The following is a 20,198-nucleotide window of genomic DNA, read 5'->3' as shown; positions in this document are numbered from 1 at the left end:
GTGCAATTATTTTGAATTAAATTCGTATTTTGTTCGAATCTTGTAAGTGCATCTTGTTCGGCTAGTCCGGTGTGCTCATCTCTACACGGAAAGAAAAAGCTGAACAAATAAGGGCTTTCAACTAGAAACAAAGCTGTATATCTTAGTGGAATTAACAAAGTTTGAGTTTTTTTTTTAATATTAATATTCTTAGCTCCTATTTTTAAACTTAGTTGATTTTCTGGAGATTGTTCTTTAACCATTTATTTTTACAAATATTTAAGATAACTATATAGTATCCTTACGCACGCTTTTCGGTGCTAGTCGTCACTACGTGACAGCCGACCACAGTGATTAAACTTTAAATTATTGATTAAATCACATTTAATTTAATAACAATTTTTTTTTTTACATAAAATTGTATTCTTATTCATAATTTTAGTGTATTTTACTTTACTCTTTTCCTCACTACACTTTCTGCACTCTCGGATGGACATTGTTTCTGTCTCCTCGCTGCTTAGATTTCATATGCAAAATATATAGATCTTGTTTAATGGGAGACACGACATTGGGTGTACCCTCTTTATAATGTAGCTGCTAGAAAATAATTTTATTTTGTAAACACAAAGCTTTGATAAACAATCGTTGCTAATTAAATTAATGAAAAATGCGGAATATAAATAATCTATACAAATCTTTCAAATGGCATAAACTTACATATTTAAAATCTTGAAAGTCAAAGGTCTAATCTCATATGTATATATTGTTTTTGATAATCCTGATTATAAGGCTGATTTCTTTACAAGTTTTTAAAAATGTATAGGAAGTTAAACTCTTATATTACTTATTTTGTTTAACAAAGAGTTGGTCTATTATAGCTGTTTTATACATGGGCAAATAGTGCTTATTTTGTTTATTAAAATAGTGTCTACATTCTTTTCATTTATCAATTGTATTTAGTTACAGCAAACTTACACCATACTCATATATACAGGGTAGCAAACAAGTCAGCAACAACAGATATAGCCACAACACGGTATGGAAAAATGAAAATACTAGCGCTAAATTGACATCGAATTGGCGTTTATTTGGCTTGCAGAGCAGAATGGCTACATGTCCCGTCTATTCGCTGGAGCTGTGCTGTTTTGAGAAACGGATAGGATAAGGATAAGCGAGTAAGCCAAAGAGTTGACCAGGCTCATACTTCGGAGTCCTGCTCGTCGAGGCGTCGCCCACTGCTCCTCGACGATGTGGTGCCTCCACCGACGATGTGGGACCTTCTCCAATGGCGAATCCGCCGCAGACAGCCCTCTTCCTGCAGGATGTGGTAGAGATTCATCAGCAGAATGAGCAGCACCACCAGCAGGGTGACAAAAGCCAGGATGTCCTTGAGGGTCCAGTAGGGATGTATGCCAGACACTCCCGGTGGATCCAATTTCTGGGCCACCGGCTGACCTCCAGTCGGTGGCCAGTCGATATCCACCTGACTACTATTCATCCCCGGCCTATTTTGGCTCCTCGCCTGCAAGTGAACTCCTCGATCGTTGAGGTACACGAACATCTTGCGATATAAGCCAGGAGCCCAGGCATTGTCATGCAGGCCCAGCTCCTTGAGATCTTCGTGCTGCTGATGGAAGACCTGGTAGTCGAAGGTATTCAGACGATTCCCCTCGATAAACAGGGCTTCCAGAACTGGCAGACCCCTCAATATCTCGACATCCAGGCTTAACAACAGATTATGGGAAAGGTCCAAATAGTTGAGACGGGCTGAGAAGATGGGCGAATCCGGGGGCAGGCTTACCAATCGATTATTGGCCAAATTCAGATACTTTAAGCTGGGCAAAAGGAACAGCTCCTGGGCATTGGGATCTTCCGAATAGCCACCATAGATTGGCAAAGATTCAATCACATTCTTGGACAGATCCAGTCTCTGCAGATTCCACATGCCTCTGAGAAACCCAGCAGTATCATTGCCATTTAGCAAATTGCCATGCAGATCCAACTCAATAACACTGCTTTTATTTCCAACATGCAGATTACTCAGCTCATTGTTGCCCGCCTGAAGTTTGATAAGTGCTCCGTTGATCACTAAAGTGGTGAGCCCACTGCCCTCCAAAATCAAGCTCTGAATGTTGTGGATGTCCAGTGTTAGGATTTCCAGTTCGCCAGCATGGCCCAAGTCGAGCAGATGAAGATTGGGCAAGGAGCTGAGAATATCCGGGAGTAGGGTCCTCAGTTGGTTGCCATTCAGCAGCAGGGTTTGTATTTTTCCATTCTTGGCAAAGATATCTTTTGGCAAGTGGGTAAGCTGATTGTGGCTCAAGTCTAGGTGCACTAGCTCCGCCAGCGGATCAAAGGTTCTGGGGAGGATCTCTTGAATGCCATTGCCCTGCAGGCCCAGTAAGCGTAGCCTGGCCAAACCCTTGAAGGCTCCTATGTGCACGGTGTGTATGATGTTTTGACCCAGTTCAAGGATCTCCAGACGTGGCACTGTGGTGAAGACCTCATCCCGGAGAACACCGAGACTTGTGCGCTGCATCTGCAGCGAGGTGAGATTGCCCACTGGCCTTAGACTCTCTTTACTGATGTGATAGGAGGCACAGTTCCGGATGACCAGTGTCCGCAGACCTGGCGTTAAGTTCAGGACCAACCAAGTGATCGACTGTCTGCTGCAGTTCGTCAAATGTAATTCCCGGAGTCCAAGGGCCGCACTGGCCGAGTAGGCCACTCGTCGATCGCTCAAACTGCAGAAGGAGTCCGGACAACTGGCACTCAGATTCAAGCGTCCAGTGGCATCGTAAACGCCCAGTGTTTCGCCCAACTCCAAGCCGCAAAATCCAAGTAATATATACACGTATAAATTCATAATATTTTCACTATTTCACTTTACTCGCGCTTTGTCAGACTGCAAATAATGCACTGAAGTCAGAGCAGAGCGACATCGGCATCGGCATCGGCAGCACTTGCTTATCATCTGGATTTTTGGATCAGCGGGAAGAGTGGAGCGTTACCCACTGCTGATAGTGGATGATGTAAAGCCCTCGGGAAGCTTTGCTGATGACAACAAAGTAAAGCTTTCCCAGCATGCTGCCAGCGATAACACAAATCCAGACTCAACGATCTGGGTGGACCAAGTTCGTTTAGAAACACACCATTATTTTGGATTTGCTTATTTGAGATCTATAATTTGTCTTATTCATAGCTTGACAGATTTCTACATTAAATGTGTGAATATAAATTAAAAATTTTTTTTATTTATTTATTACATATGATTCCCTAGTTTAGTTGATAAAAATAACACTTCAAATATTTCAAAATCAATTTAAATATTTATCGCCTAGATTTCCATCCATAGCTGACATTTTAAATTTTTTATAGTACTTAATATAACTATTTTTGAACAGACTTAGAATTCTGAAATATTTAATTTAAATTTTGAAATTTAAGTAATTTATATAAATTTGGACCCACTTTAAGTCAACGAATTTTCACAATAGTTCGAACGTTTTAATATTAAATAATGTTATTTAATATGCTACTTATTTAAAAAATATATTTTTTTATATTTAAATAATCAATATTCAATTTATTTTTCCATTTTTATTTTAATAGGTAACACAAACATATTTCATTGAAAAAAGAACATAAGTAATAATATTCTGACTTAAAATTAGATTACGAATCTTAAAGATAGTTTGTCGTCTCTTGCTGGTTAAGAATTTCGGTCCTGACCTCGGGGGTTTCATTTCTCAGTCGCCCCCATTTGCATCCAAAGCAGCAGTTGTCCCCTTCCTTATTATATAGTTTCCTTCTCACATATATCAGCACCAGTATCAGGAAGATTACCATAAGGGTATCGTAGATGGTCCACACGTGCATTTTCTTTTTTGGCACGAGTTCGGATTGAGGATCTTGTTTGGGATCGTGTTTTGTATTGGGTTGTAGACTGGTTTCGGGATTGTTTTTCGGACTGGTTTCTGGATTGTCCTGGGGATTATGTTGGTGATTGGAGTCGATTTTGCCATCCTCCTTAAGTTCTCGCTTCGATCTAAGCTTATGTTCAAGAATAACTGAGAGTAATTTCTGATCGACTTTCATATTTATACCCAGTGGTTGAAAGTTCCTGACCTCATTTCCAAAATCTTTCGGGAAAAAATCATCATTTCCCGAAACAGAGATTGCGAAAACGAGAAGCAGAAAAAGTATAAACATAGTCTATTTTTAAAAGTTGACGATTATCCGTTGAAAGGCAGTGTGGTTTTTTTAGGTTTCAGCTAAAATACGAAAACAACATGTAGTTTAGATCATGAAAACTTCTCCTTACTTTTAAGTACCTCCTATTAAGAACTCGTTAGTATAACTTTTGAATCTTTATTTTGTGTGACCGGCATAAGCTGATGGGGTCAATAATTCTGCGATTAAACAAACGAAATAGAGGTGGTACTAATCAGCTGTTTTACCAGAGAAATTGTATACAGAACATCGATTAGTCAGATACAAGTCATTTGGCCTTTGTATCCGATATATTGGCGCGCATTCAAACAAATAAAAAAAACTGACTTAAAATATTCGACTACTGGAAGCTTGTCACTCAGGTTTGTATTAATTCGCATTAATATAAATATTTTTGTTTAAATAAAGTAGAGTAAAGTAGACACTTTAAAAGTAGTTTAGTTAGCCAATTTGCTCCGAAACGCTTAGATAATTTTGAATTCTGATTGAAAGAACAATTAAATATATATGTAATGCAGAAACTAAGAAACCTGTTAGTGGCTAAAGTTGATATAAAAGAACGTAGACAGCCAAGGGACTGGTATTAATACCCAGTAAATACATCAAATGCCTGGAACATCTCTGCTTATCGCGGACAACCGACCAGCATGTTCCACATAAAATGGAGTTCCTTTGCTCAGCAAATAAAAGGCAGCCAGAGGGAGAGATCCTTTAATTCCCTGCATAATTCCAAATCAGACAAGCGTTAAAAACATTTCATTATAACGCTACACAATCGGAATATTTAATGATTTAATCGGCCGGCCGAATCAGGCACAACAGCAACAACACCTAAGCTAAGAAGGCAGAGTTCGCAGTTGCTGCAGTCTCGATAAACTGCTTCAAATTCACAGATTTTAAATTTAAAATCGTTGCCACACGGCGCAGGGCAGGCAGAGGAACATGTAAAAAGCAGCCAGGTCTTTTTGGCCAAGATCTCCCCATACCTTGGCCATACCATGCCATACCATACCATACCATTCCACTCTCAAGTTGGCTGGCAAACGTTGCCTTCGATATAATGGCGCGAGTTTCATGTTTACAAAAAAGATTATGCAGCCGCAAACAACAAGAACCACGAGATACTCGCACAAACGTGCAGAGGCTGCAGAGTCCACACAGAACTGGCAAAGCCCGAAGATGGAACCTGAAAACTGAGAACTGAAACTGGAGTTCTAATTAAACAATTCGTAGAATTTCGCGTTAATTGCGAGAAAACGACTTGAACGTGCTCGGCGGATTGGCTGGAGCTCTGGGACCCTGGTCCTCCTCCACCTCCTTCACCTGGTTAACCCCACCTCTCCATTGCACTCCTCTTACCTTAACCCATTCCATTTTTCAGGTGACACGTTCTGGGGAAGTTCGTATGGGTATACACGTACGCCCACATAAAAGTTTCTAACAAATACAGTTAAAGATTTATGTGGCTTAGATATTTGATTTTAATTTAACTGCTTATTCACTAAATATAGTTATTTAATACAAATTTAGAAATCAACATTCTATTTGATTTTAACATTATTGGTTTATTTTAATACCTAAAAGTGTATTTTTTTTAGCTAAATATTTATAAAATGTATTAGAAATTGTATGTATATTAAAGTGCCTTCTAAATTAAATGTATATTAAAATAAATACGTTACTAAAATGTCTACCTATTTATAATTAATGTATTGTTTTATACCCCCATAAAGACAGCAATTTGTGGTTATATATATTTATATATAATTTGTTTTGTTTTTTTTTTCCGAGTGTTTTGCCCTTTGCCTAGATCCGGTGTCATTCTTGTGTGTGCCTCCATTTGACGAGGATGAGCTCTGTTATTAACACGCCTCCCGGCCTTACCCCTTAACTCCGCCACTCCAAACTTGGACAATGCTCTGAACTTTTTACACATGTGAAGGCTGGCCAAGTTGGAGAGAAAACTCAATTCAAATTATCGCCAAACAAGATCGACAGATGTTCAGCTGGCACAACAACAGAAATGCCAAGATGAAAGGGTTTGGGGACGAAGATGGAGAGAGGTCAATGAGGTGCACCGACCGATCGGCCAGATCGATCTTCCTGCGGTCGAAAAGCCAGAGCCCAAAGCCCGAAGCCCAAAGCCCAAGTCAAAAGCAGTCGCACGTCTCGCTGAGCAAATAACGCCCCAAAATAAAATAACACAAGACAGAGAACTAAACCCTTTAATCTAAACCACTTTGGGCCATTGGCAGTGCAGATCCCTCGAACCAAAACCGATCGCAGGCGATCGACAACGCCACGCATATTTCGCATAACCCAGGCACACCTTTACCTTTTCACCCAGGTCCAACCGAAAATGCCGGGATAACGCCGAAAAATGAGAATATGAAACAACAACAAAATAAAATCGTACAACAAAGAATCGCCCATAGGAACACAGGCACTTCTTCGATCCAAAAGGGCGAAGTGGTGGTAGCGGTGGAGAGCTATGCTACCGTCATCATCATCACCAGCACCAGCAGCAGCACTCCATCTCCATCTCCATTCTTCTGGTCGATCATCCGCACTCGTCATCGTGCCCGTCATCGTGTCCACATCCCAGGGTTGGCTCTTATCGGGCCCGATTAATCTGCCATCGCTGTCGCTGATAAGACCCGGCAAATGGACGACCCTCTCACCAGAGCTCCTCAGTTCCTGAGTTGCTCAGCTCAGGATCGATCCTCTTCAGAGCAACCACGAAACCCACCATAAAAGCCAGCCACAACCGCATCATTGTTAGCCCAGTGCGCAGTGGCAGCCAACACTCATGTTTAAATTATGATGGCTTCTAACTTGCGCCCCAACCCCTGTGCCTTCGTCAAATCGAATGTGGGCATATGGGTTGCCCTCCTCCGATCCTCCCTATCCCTATGTCCTTCTATACAGCTCTATAGCTCTTTAGCTCCTCACCTCCTCGGATCGTGTCAGAAGTCATGCTGCTGCCGACATGGCTGACGACCCATTGACAAATGCACAGATTGAAGACTCCTGCTTCCACTCAACGAACAAATGCAGAAGGCTCGGCTGGAAATTTGGCAAATGCGAAAGGGTCTACTTGAAGAAATGCTACAGATTTGACGGGTTGATCGTAGATTAAATCTTAAAAAAAAAAAACACAACATTTTGCTATACCATTGCCATTTTCAAATTTCGTTACTGTATATAATATTTTACAATAAATTTTAAATGAAAATGTAACATTATTTTTAATGAGTTCAGAGATTGTTAATTAAATAACCAAAGTTCGAGCTACTTACGCGTTTTTAATGGGGTTCAGCAGTATTTTTTTTTAGCTGTGAATGCCAAAAATATTTACATTTTTTTAAGTGTAATAACCAATTTAAACTAAACTTAGCATTTTCGAAGAATATTTAAAACAATAATAAAATGTACCAGGTATCTAACATGATTCCCAACTACTAAGGATTTTATTTTTATTAATAATGCACTTCTGATTAAATATGAAGCGATAATCCCAAACAAAGTAGACAATAGTTGAGTTAATACGTTAGAGAACACAGAGTTATCAGATTTATCTTATCGGCCTCATCTACATGGGTTCATCCTGGCGTATGCGTAATGCGCGCTTGTCACTGGCAGCTGGTGATCTGCTCGGCGTTTTTCCCCCGCCCAGCGAACAAACACAAAAATCTCTGAATCCGATTTGACTGAGCTTCGTTTTATTTAAACACAATCGCTGATGCATAATTAATTAAAAGGTTTTTCAATGTGATTTCTTTCCCCCGCAAATGTTTTGTTTACTTTTTGCTCGCTGTCTTCTTTTGACAACACGCCCCAAAAAAAAAACGGTGGCCGCTTGTTGGTTGGCTGATTCCGATACCGATTCGGATTCGGATACGGAATCTGGTTCTGGTTTTGCTTTTGTGGCTGTGGCCGTGGCTGTGGGTTTCTGGGCCCTTATCTTGTAAATTGAATTATGAAATCGTCAACTTGAAACCGAACTGAATGCAGTCGAAAGCCAACGGAGGCTGCTCCTTTTTGTCCACGGCATGGGGAATCAGTTAAGGGAGCATGACGACGACAACTACAACGGGTAGCAGCTGTCGCTGTCGCTGTCCAATGACCAACCAACCAGCGAACCAACGAACCAACGAACCAACTCCCTGCCATCGTCCTGTGCGAGTGAGTGAGCAAACAAAACGGGCATTTAACATAATCATATCATATCGTCGTAGGCATCACAACGCTGCCGAGCTGAAACCACTTAAGTTGGCCCAGGATCAAAATGAGGATGAGGATGGAGATGAGGATGAGCATGAGTCTGGCCATTTGCATATGTCTTTTGCCCCCTTGCCACGCCCCCTGTGGCTTGTTTGCTCGGCAGCACGAATGAGCAGCATTTAGAAGATATCTGCCTTTCATTGCTTTATTTGCCTGTGCGCTGGCCTGCTTTTGATTTCTCGCACAGAATGGGCCATTCTGACCATCCTAAGCTTCTGCCCCGCCCGAGTTTCAAAGATGAACCCAGTCAAAACATTTAAAAAACCCAGATAAAATACGCAAGTCAAGTTAGAAGTTACACTGACAATTTAGATTGACAACTTAAAGAAATAAAAAAAAATAAGGGATTAAAGATATTCAAGGTATCCATTTGTCCATTATTCCTATACACAAACAACACTAATTTTAATCAGAATATATCAAATTAACAAATATTTCAATCGCTGTACTAAGAATAAGTAGTTTTACGCAAAAAGTCATTATGTAGTAAGCAATACAATGCTTCTTAAAAGTTATTTTACAAAAAACAAACAATGAAACAAATTTATATCTTATAAGGATTTTAAGACATATTTACCAACGATATTAAGAACTAATTGTGATTAACTACCAGACATTTAAAATAAAAAGACAATTACTTTTATTATATACACCTAATTTTCTATCAAATTTTTGGAATGCTAAAGTTTTGGAAAATTGATTACATTTTTCTAAGCTTATTATACATAATTTTTGAGAGTGCACAAATAAAAAATAAAATCAGAAAACGCTTTCGTTTGTTCTAATCACAGCGACAGCATCGCCGCCGAGTTGCTGGGCTGTCGGGATTTGGTAATTGAGAATATAATTACACGAATTACGACGCAGTCGCCGTGTTTATCTGACCGTTAGCATCTGCCTTTCATCTCGCTGTCTCTGAGATGCCTGAAGTTGACAGGGCCAAGTGCGTTCCGATGGGCTCTGTTTTGTGGGTCCGAGTCGCCAAGGCGATGCCATGGCAGCCAGCTGAACTGAACCAGGCCGAATAAGCCAAGAACTCAAGTGGAGCATGTGTCCGCTTTCACAGCGCCGGGCAATTGACAAACACCACTCGTTGGTACACACAACTGTGTAGTACAAACAGAGACAGAGGCCCTGAAAAGGGATGCCGAACAATTGTCACTTCCCAAAGCAATTACGTTACAATTTAAGCGTGTAAACAAAAAATTACAAAGTTGTTAGGCCAAAATGGCAACCATTCTGCCAGTCATCGCAAGCTGGCAACAACTGGCAAGAGTTTGGGTGTTATTGAATAGAAATAAAGTTGAAAAGGGATGGTCCAATTGTATTAAAGCGTATGCTCTATAGAAAAACTTTATTTGTGATAGAGTTTATACCTTGTTTAGTAGTTAGTGTTAAGAGTACTTGATAAAGATATCCTTTAAACACTAAACAAATTTCCTTTTTATTATGATGATAATCCTTAGTTAAATATAAGAATTTTGGTAAATGACAATATATGTTTTAATTAGTATTTGTTTAAATCAATCTTAAATTAATGAGTATATATACTCTATAGAAAAACTTTGTTTATGATATAATTTGTACCTTGTTTAGGAGTTAAGATACGATACTTTTTATTAAAATCAATAATAATCCTTTATTATCTTAATAAATTTGGTAAAAGGCATTATATATTTTAATTTGTCTATTTTAATGAATCTTGTTTCATTAGCTGCCTGTGGCTTGCACGTTGTTGCATTTTCCCTGACTAATTACCTTCACACCCAACCAGCCAGAAATAATTGGTGCATGCTCTGTTAGTGACAGGTAAGCCCCGCTTTAATCGACTGGCAGCGCGCCACACATCATCAAACATTTTATTGGTCAATTGGGCGACATTTTGGAGTTGGCTTAGCCCTCTGGAACCCCCTTCCTTTTCCCTACCCTTTGGAAAAAAGTTCCGAACACCTAACACCTAGTTGTAACCCCTCTGTGGCTGTCGTCGCAAGTGTTACCTTTCCAATAAATATTTGTTTACGCACAAATAGACTTGTGGAGCGCGTTAGAAATTCATTTGACCCAGAGCAAATGAAGCGAGGCGAAACCGCAGACACAGTCCTGTTGAATGCACTGAACAAAAATGTGTTGGCAGTTCATGGCTTACTTTGATATTATGGCAAACTTGCGAACAGCCAAATTAAATTGAATCATTCGATAATGAGATGTAATATCTTCAATATAGATTTTTGTAATTAGTTCTTACAAATTCCATAAATATAAACTTGCAGAAATAACCTATTAAATATATATTATAAAATGTTAATTAAGTTTAAGTATTTTGCTATGAATTTTAAACACTTTAAAAATAAAAGGTCCCTTAACTTCGGCCCTGCTTTTAAGCTATAAAATTATGTTTTTATTTCTGTAAACATTAAATTTATTCAATACCTTCCTAATATTTTTAAAATTGAATGTTAGAACTTAGATGATTTATTTCTGCAAGTGCATGCCTCTGCCTTATCAAATTTAGATAATCGACAATGATTCGTGTGTTTGCCCTCAACGCCTCGGCCTGCTTGTTTGCCTTCGATTCTTTGGGTGTTTGCTGGGTCGCCACAAAATCATAATGCTCAAGTAAAAAGGAAACCCAAAAAAAAAGACCAAAATGTTTGCTTAATTTATCGCAGTAGCATCGTTTCAAAATTCAATTTAATTGGATGCCGCAGAACTGCCGTTGGAAGTGGGACCCCTATGTTCGTGATCATAATTCGGAGTCTCAACTTCCGGCTTCTGAATCTGTTTCCCGCTTATCGTATCACTGCGATCGCCTCTGGTTCGCACCTATTCAAATGATCTGGCCAAATCGTAGAATCAGCAGCCACAGGAGCAGCTGATTGACTATAATCTCGACCAAAAATAAAAGCAGAAATAATAAAAGAGGAAACAAAAAGTGGAGTCGCTTTTTCTCTGGTTTTGTGTGGGTTATCAACCGGGGTTTTGTCGCCACCATCTCGGTTCCGAGGGCCATCCGCCCATCACGTGTCTAATTTCTCGCTGCCCAAATGCCCAAATGCTCAAATAGTCCTCAGGAGGGAATCCATTGTGGTTCGCCTGGTTTTTGCCTTGGTTTTTGCTCTGTGCTGTGCTCCTCCAGTTGTCGGTCGGTTATCTTGATGCTGGCGCGCAAAAATGTTTACAATTTTGCTGCTCATTTTTTCTGCAGCTCTCACAATGGCAGCGAAATTAAAAATGTTTCCAGTGGTTGGTTGGTTTGCCCGGTCCGGGCTTCATTTTTCATCTTGGTCACTCAATTGTGCGCGAGACACATGCCAAAAGGATGGGCCAGCACTTCGAACTGGGCACATTGGTGAAAGGGAATCTTATTTACTGGAACTGCGCCCTGAATAGAGGGCTTCAGCAAATGTCGGATAAACAATTGAGCTCAGGCAGACAAAGGTGTTTCCTTGGAGTGTTAACAGAATGTATTTTGTACTATTCATTTAAGTTACACCCAAAAAAAAAAACTGTCATAAAAACAAAAATATTGTAATTTTGAATATCCGACTTCAAACTTTGAATAAATAAATATGTTTAATGAAATCTTAACTTGTTTAAGCTTTATCTAAATATGATTTTAAGATACAATTTTGCGTCAACTTAAAGTTTGCCAATAAATAAATATAAATATTTTGATAAAAATTAATCCTATTTTATTTTAAACTTTAAATAAACACAAACATGTTTCATAAAATAATAACATATATAATACTTTATTTAATTAAGCTTTTAAGGAAACAATTTGTATTAAATTTTCAGTTAGAAAATATATATGTTTTTAAAAGTTTATCATGCAAAATTCACAAATAAAATTTTAATATTACGAGATGTGTTTGCAAAGTACTTAATTTTAAAGCTTAGCCAAAACCGAAGTTGCCTTTTTTTACCTTTTTATTTAGTTCAATAAAAAAAAAGAGCGCCACCACTGTGCATCGGTCCGGCAATCAGCGTTTTGTGTCAACTAACAAATAAATATCACGCATGGCCAAAAGCGGCAATCAAAGTCCATCAACTGGCATCGGGCTGGCAGATGCCAAGCCGTCGATAAGCAAACTGATGTGATGCCTTATACCATACCATACAATACCATATCCTTTGGCAGCGAGTCGCCACGTTTCGATCAGGAGGACGATAAAGTGCTTGGCATTGTTTTGGGCCTCAATCAGAGCTGGTTTAAATGGGGTCTATCATAGGCCATGTCCGAAGGCGAAGCGCAGTCATAATTATTTCATTATGGCCCATTTGTTTCATCAGCCCCATTGGCCACGACTTCTGTTAACTGTTTGCTGACGATTTGGGCCTGATTCTCCGTTTGTGTGTTTCTGTTGCTGTTTCGGTTTGTGTCTCTGCGTTTTTGGGGCTTATCGATTGGACGCCATCTTAATTGTTTGTTGTTAAACACGCAGCTCGCTCGAGACCACAGATCTTCGATCTTCGATCCCCATTCCGATTCCGATTCCAATACGGAATTCGGTTTCTGATTTAGGGCCCCCACTCCACTCCCTCGCAGCGAATAGACTTTTCTGCTTATTGATTTTTCATTCGAATTTCGTCGTCAGCCATTTGATTTATTGTCGTCCACTTAATTTGTTAGAGATGCTGTCCAGATACAGATGCTCCCTATCCCCGGGCCGCTAATTCGCTGAAGATCGTCGCTCGGATGTCGTATTTATGGTCTCCGGCTTATCGTTGGGAAGATTTTCGAGTAAGTCTGTGGGTCTGCCCTCGGTTGAACTGAACTAGTTTGCCTGAGTGAGCTTAAGCTGCGTTAAATACTTCGGGGTGGGGCCCACAAAATGGGGTTTCTCTGGCTGATTTGCATAAATAGTTTGTTGGTCTCTTAGTGTTTAAAATCATTGTTTTCTTCAGAAAAGGTCTTTCAACAAAAAGAAAATATTTTTAAAACGATGTATGGTTTTTACTTTTAAAAAAATATAAGGCAAATGAATAATAATTTAATAAGTTATTTGCCCTAAATTTGCTCTAAAACATGTTCTTAAGCTTAAGGTACAATAAAAAAAAATTATTTGATTACATTTTTAAGTTTTGACAAGTAATGTATACAAAATATTTGTTTCAGTTAAATTAGTTGTACCTAAGAGTAAATTTTAAATTTTAATATAAAATGTTTAATAGTGCAATGAACAATAAGTATTATATAAACTGCAAACTTTGTTATATATTAAGTTTAGTTTTATTTTAATAAAGATTTAAATTTTTTCAAAATTTTTTGTATACTCCAGGAAAACAGAAAAAAATTCTGTTATAATTTAAGAATGAATCGATTTCTCTGTCACCTCGGATAATCGCTTAAAGTCAAAAAGATTCTGTGGCAATTTAGACAGATAATAGTGTTTATTTAAGGATAAGCCAAGCAGTGGTTTTTGTGGTCTCTAAGGAATTAATTTACCAAACTCTAAAATCGCACACCAAAATTTCACTAGCCTCCCGCACAAGGGAGTCGCCGTTTGAAAGCAGCAATTAGGGACTGTTGCCAAACAGTGGCCAACGGACAACGAACAACGAACAACGAACAACGGACAACGGCTGACCCATTCCCCACTCGGTGTCCAGGTGTGTGGCCACAATAGATGACCACACCAGGGTCCTGAACCGACGCTCACCACTCACCCCTCAACGAATCCAAATCAGACTCAGACAATGGCAATTGTGAGCGGCTGAGAATGTTGTCATATGTCGCCTCCGTCGCTGTCGTCGCACATCGGTGTGTTTCATGTAAACAAATAACAAATTAAATGAAAATTTAAATAAAGGAGAAGCAGAAGCAGAAGCAGCACGACGATTTATGTGCCGGTTGCAGGATAAGCCCGAATCGAAGCCGACTCACTAAGGGGAAACCCTCCGGCGACGCCGGCAGTCCTTGGCCTTGGTTGTTTTTGTGGTTGATGGAGGCGAAACCCCGCTGATCGAATCAAATGAAGGGAACACACACAGATAGATGGAAAAATACGTGTACGGGTGGCAAAAAGGACAATCGAAGGCTGCAGTCAGGATTTGCCTTAGCCTTTGGCCCAGAGGGTTGGTCTGTGTTACCTTGGTCCTGGCTCCTCGCTTCCTCGATTTCTCGATTCCTTCGAGGCGGGTGGCAATCGTCCTACAGTAATTGGGATTTGTATTGAGTTATTATTTATTGCCCCTAGCCGTCGTCCTCGTCTTCGGTTGAGTCAAAATAGAGAAATTATCGGCAACAACTTTGCGTGTTGAATTGATAGATTTGCTTTCCTCGGGGCCAAGTCCAAATTGCAGTCTATATTTGTTTCTGTGTCTAGTGATGGTAATTATTCAGGCTGTGCTACCTTTAAATAAATCCTCTCCCTTAAGTGAATTCTATTAATGCTCTAGTGTATAGTAATTTAAATAATAAAACAAGTCATTAATTTTAAGTACATTAAACAAATATATTTTATAATAAAATCATTTAAATTTATTGTTAATAAATGCACTAAGATACAATATTATTATTTATTTTTAAAACATGCATTTTATAATTCCATGCAGCCTTATAATTCCTAACCAGTTAAAGTTAATATTATTTTGTGGACAGTTTTCATAATACTATGGCTTAATACTTAAACGAAATAACATACAATTTCCCTTGAATTAAAATTAGGAAGGTAAAGTAATATTATCCTACTATATAACTATAAGTCGGTACCTTTTCCATCACTAACTGTATCTGTATACCTGTAACCTCCTGCTTTTGTTCGAGTGTCTGTGTGCGTGTGTGTGTGTGTGTGGCATGCGGGTCCTTTGCATGTCAATAGGTGCTAAAAATTGACTTTCGAGCAACGCCCAGACGAAACCTGCTTGAAACTTAATTAACAAGCCTCCGCCGCAGATACAGATACAGATACAGATACATGTACTGTATCTCTGGCAACAGAAGCCAGGCCCCATCAAAAGATAAACCCCTGACAATCACTCAAAGCTGGATAAGGGCAGGGGGATTCAGAGGGGAGTCATCGGGATTCAGAATCTTGAGGGGCATGCAAAATGCAGCTGCAGTCTGCCAACCGGCATTTACATACTTACAAGGAAAGCAGCAGAGCCATCCCAACCAAGTCGAATGATATATAAAAACACAAGAAATTTGACATGAACTGTGGAGATTTCAACGCAAAGATAGCGCCAAAAAACCAAAAAAAAAAAAAATCTGAAAAAAAAAACAGAAAAAGATGCCACCGAGACAGGGACAGGCGATTTGTGTGTGGAGAGTGGAGTTTGGCTCCTTGAATAATGGCGGCCTCAATCAGGACGGAGAACACAAGCAATTGTAAGAAAAACTCAAGGGTCTGAGAAAGGTCTAAACCTCTGCGGTCGCCGCTTCTTCGGCCCTTCGTCATTGTGGTTTTCTGGCTGCGAGGAGAGACAAAGATGACGCGATTGCTAGATTCGATAAGCAAAATCATTTGTGATAAAATAAATAATTGAGTTCGTTTGCATATCATGGGAAAGCATCTCCAGCATACACGCATAAAAATATCGGTGGTATGGGGTGAAGGCCTTAATAAATTCATAGGCACACTCATAACTTTTTCCCAATTGTGTCACAGATTAGGCGGGGCCCCCGAGATAAACGCCTTTAGACAGACTTCAATCAAATCGGACGACTATCGCCACTAACTATCTTTTGGATCCCCACCTTAGAGACACACACCACGCACCTCCAATTGCGATAAAGCGTTAAAATTAATTATCGAGTGCCAGCAGCACAGAGCTCAGTGCGTTGTGCTGTCAAATCTTTATCGCATAATTGATTTCATAGCTACTGCGTTTGCTTTCGGCGCTGCTTTCCTCAAATTACATGCCAAGGGCCCTGCCAACGATTTTTTTTTTCCAATGATGGCCCAAGCAATTGGGGTAACAAAAAAAATACAAAAAAAAAATATCTAAAAACCGTAGAGAAGAACAACAAACGGCAGCCACAAATCACACATCGCGATAAGAAACTGTGATTTTTATTTTTTGAAAACTGATTTTTGATTTCCTGTACAATTTTGATTAAAAACCGTGTGGCTGGCTGTCTCGCTCTTCGTGTCTGTCATGTTGTCGACTCAACCGCTGGGGAAAACTTCTTCGCTGACTGTCAATGAACGGCTGAAAGACAAATTGAAAACAAAGTCTAATCAGTTGAGCAATTGAGCAATTTTATATACCCCTTACTTAGCGGATTAGATGGGGGTTACACGAGTGCGTAGTTAAGGTGTAATTTAAGATCAACGTTTAATACCCATAAAAACAGGTACTTAGTGAAATAACTATTCATTATATTGTTGGCATTACGAAATTTGATAAATCAATTTTTGTGATTTAGATAGACCAATACATAACAATACAAAGAAACATTTATTTCGGATATTATAATACTATATAATGAATTCGCAAGTATTTAATGTTTTAATGTATACTTCGTAGTACATATCAGTGGCATGTAAATGTTAAAAATATTTTTGAAACGAATTTTTTGACACCCCGATTTAAAGACGTCTCTACATCTTAAAAAAAAAACTGTTTGCACTCTCTCTAAATGTTTTAAAAGGTTCATAATCCCATTTGATAGCTTAAGTTATAAAAATGGATCATGATTTTTCCAGGGTAGTCTCTAGTCTTCTTAAAAACCATTTATACTGAAGTGTTTCTTATAATTTTTCTGGTTGCTTCTGGTGGCATTGTTAAGAGCCCGTTTGGAAATCTAATCACTGACAAGCTATGGCTGCCTGTATTCGATAGATAGTTGCTGATGGCACACTCGAGGGGATGGTTAGTGAAGGGGGGGCTTAAAATTGATTCGGACCGGGTTGAGAAATGGTTCGAGATTTGGCAGCCGATACGGCTTATGCAAGGTGCGAGGTAGGAAAGTTTCCGATGGATTGTGGCTGGCGCTGGAATGTCGCTGCGATATGCCATCAATATGGTCCCAAGTCAGTGGCATATCCTTGGCCACACCTCCACTCGAAGGGACCACCATGTGTCGTGGCCGCTTTTGTTCCTTCCTGCGGCCTTTTGTGTCTGGCGTAATTAAAACTTAAAACGCTTTTTGTTTTGCAAGCAGCACTTGAACCATTGTTCGCCAACCCACAAAGTTCACAGCCCACATAGTCCACACAGCCCACCACCCCTCATTCTGCATGTCTCGACCAACAAAAAGCAGGAGAAAGAAAAAGTATCTCAAGTGTGCTCATTGTGAAAATTCCAATAGAGAGCGTGCGACTTCGTTGGCATTAAAAAACCCCCGATTGTTTCAAGCCAACTTTGCCGAGCAGGAGTTCCCCTTCAGCAAAGTAACAGAATCAGGACTCGAGGTTCAAGTACGGAGCACGGAGCACGTGCCCGGGTCCCGAGTTCAGTTCAAGTGTGCCAATATGTTGCAGCTTCGATACGGGACACATGCCACCACACGGAGCTCTTGTGCACCTAAAAAACTTTTTTTATTGATGAAAACGAGAGCCTATTATTGCAATACATTTTTGACTGTTACAACCATAGTTCAATTATTTTTGGTAGATCGATATTAGTTATTCATTTTATCAATCTAAAAACTTTAATTGGAAATTTAAGTAGAAACTGGAAAGTAAATCAAATACCTGTAGACTTTTACCATGTACCCATATAACCGGAAAAAAAATATACGCATAGATTTTTAGAACTGTATCATATAGTATCCATAGACACGACAAATATTTTAGAGAAAAATAAATAAATTCATTGTTTTAAAACCTTTAGGCGTACAAATCGAAATATAAAAGTTTTATAAAACATTATATTTTTATTATGCTAAAAAGATACATCTATATTGTTTTTTCCTTTGTTGTTTTGTTATAACTTTGTTATATACAACGTATTTTACCAGGTTACAATTTCAACTCAAATTTTTACGGAATCATATCTTTGCAACTTTTTGCACGTAGCATTCAATCATTGTGCCTTCGTGCTAAAGGGCTTAGAGAGCAATTACCTTTATTGTCAACTATTTATACTTGTAAAACAATATAAAAGTAACCATGAATTTTACAATGAATGAATGAACAAATACCACGGCGGTAGCTTGTTAAACAGCACGCTTTGATTATACTTACATAGTATCAAATTTGATGTTTCCTATAAAAACGATCTGTTTTATATTGCTGGCTTAGTTTGCTTAACAAAAATGATACGGGCAAGTTTGGGCATTATTTTTTTGCTGACCGTCGAGGGCTTAGTAAGTATAGTATTAAGTTGGAATATGTCTTATAAGCATAAAAAATCCTTTCTTTTAGAATTTTGGCTTCAACCAGTACACAATCTCCATTGTGTCCTTTGGTCAGTCAAACGAAACTGGGGTTTGGGATATTAGCACTATTCGTTTGATCGGCCGTGAGCGGTTGGTAAACGGAACAGTCACACTACACGAAGACATGGATAATTCGCACTGGAGTTATTCGATGGACATGTATTTCGATGCCGACCGCAATGGCAACTACAAGCTGCTGCCCTTCAACGTTCCAAAGATGCCTGTATGCGAGGCGTACAAGAACTATCGAAAGTACTTCGCGAAACATGCGAAAGTCGGAAAGCAAACCGATTTTCCATTCGACATGGATGTCTGTCCCATTCCAAAGGGCACTTACTTTATGAAAGGCATTGCTCTGAACACCGATGATTTTCCACCGATGGTGCAGAGGGGCTATGCCCGGGGCGATGGAGCTTTTTACTACGATGACGTCCACGTTGGAAACTATACCCTCACGGTGCTTTTGGAGGATAAGCAGTGAAGCAAAAAACTTTTTAAGCTTTCAATAATTCGGTTTAAATATAATCAGCATCATTGTGACCTTTGGTCAGATGAATGAAACTGGAGTATGGGATGTCAGCACGTTGCGATTGAACGAATATATGTTTTATAAATTTTTTAAAATTTAAAAATGGTTCCAAAGCAGACTGAGATTCATTGACACGACTACACATTTATTTTTATACCCTTGCAGAGGGTATTATAATTTCAGTCAGAAGTTTGCAACGCAGTGAAGGAGACGTTTCCGACCCCATAAAGTATATATATTCTTGATCAGCATCACTAGTAGAGTCGATCTAGCCATGTCCGTCTGTCCGTCCGTCTGTCCGTCTGTCCGTCCGTTTATATGCAAACTAGTCTCTCAGTTTTAAAGCTATCTGCATGAAACTTTCCCAAAAGTTGTCTTTCTATTGCAGGTAGTATATAAGTCGGAACGAGCCGGATCGAACGACTATAGCATATAGCTCCCATAGGAACAATCGGAAAAATAAATGAAAAAAAATTATAACTTTGCTATTTTTTAATTTTTTGTTTAGTTCTTCGACATATAGTAATGGTTAAATATTTCCGATTTACGGTTTAAATTTCATCAAAATCGGTCGACTATAGCATATAGCTCTCATAGGAACAATCGGAAAAATAAATGAAAAAAAATTATAACTTTGCTATTTTTTAATTTTTTGTTTAGTTCTTCGACATATAGTAATGGTTAAATATTTCCGATTTACGGTTTAAATTTCATCAAAATCGGTCGACTATAGCATATAGCTCCCAAAGGAACAATCGGAAAAATAAATGAAAAAAAATTATAACTTTGCTGTTTTTTAATTTTTTGTTTAGTTCTTCGACATATAGCAATGTTTAATTATTT

At 38.9% G+C, this 20,198-nt stretch overlaps 3 protein-coding genes across 3 annotated transcripts; 1 reads left to right on the top strand and 2 right to left on the bottom strand.

The window, feature by feature from the left end:
- Positions 1–345: 345 nt before the first annotated feature.
- Positions 346–2,908, bottom strand: LOC108144030 (platelet glycoprotein V-like). Its single transcript, XM_017268660.2, has 2 exons — positions 1,184–2,908; positions 346–1,119 (listed from the first exon to the last, which is right to left on the bottom strand). Exons 1-2 carry the CDS (start codon positions 2,843–2,845, stop codon positions 1,102–1,104), a joined length of 1,680 nt encoding a protein of 559 aa, XP_017124149.1. The 5' UTR covers positions 2,846–2,908; the 3' UTR covers positions 346–1,101.
- A 755-nt stretch (positions 2,909–3,663) lies between these two features.
- Positions 3,664–4,402, bottom strand: LOC121467531. The gene is made up of 2 exons (XM_041708996.1): positions 4,314–4,402; positions 3,664–4,253 (listed from the first exon to the last, which is right to left on the bottom strand). The coding sequence occupies exon 2, from the start codon at positions 4,189–4,191 to the stop codon at positions 3,664–3,666; it is 528 nt and encodes a 175-aa protein (XP_041564930.1). The 5' UTR covers positions 4,192–4,253; positions 4,314–4,402.
- A 14,266-nt stretch (positions 4,403–18,668) lies between these two features.
- LOC108143811 lies at positions 18,669–19,464 on the top strand. The gene is made up of 2 exons (XM_017268333.2): positions 18,669–18,754; positions 18,813–19,464. Exons 1-2 carry the CDS (start codon positions 18,704–18,706, stop codon positions 19,305–19,307), a joined length of 546 nt encoding a protein of 181 aa, XP_017123822.1. The 5' UTR covers positions 18,669–18,703; the 3' UTR covers positions 19,308–19,464.
- Positions 19,465–20,198: the final 734 nt, after the last annotated feature.

This window comes from Drosophila elegans, unplaced genomic scaffold (assembly GCF_018152505.1).
Source record: "Drosophila elegans isolate 14027-0461.03 unplaced genomic scaffold, ASM1815250v1 contig_468, whole genome shotgun sequence".
Lineage (NCBI taxonomy): Eukaryota > Metazoa > Arthropoda > Insecta > Diptera > Drosophilidae > Drosophila > Drosophila elegans.
The sequence above is the reverse complement of the archived record's forward strand: the minus strand, read 5'-3'. Positions and strand labels throughout refer to the sequence as shown.

Bases quoted from the DNA above. Each gene is read 5' to 3' on its own strand.
- LOC108144030 (XM_017268660.2), bottom strand. From the start codon at position 2,845: ATGAATTTATACGTGTATATATTACTTGGATTTTGCGGCTTGGAGTTG.
- LOC121467531 (XM_041708996.1), bottom strand. From the start codon at position 4,191: ATGTTTATACTTTTTCTGCTTCTCGTTTTCGCAATCTCTGTTTCGGGA.
- LOC108143811 (XM_017268333.2), top strand. From the start codon at position 18,704: ATGATACGGGCAAGTTTGGGCATTATTTTTTTGCTGACCGTCGAGGGC. The intron at 18,755-18,812 runs GTAAGTATAGTA...CCTTTCTTTTAG, and splicing joins TGCTGACCGTCGAGGGCTTA to AATTTTGGCTTCAACCAGTA.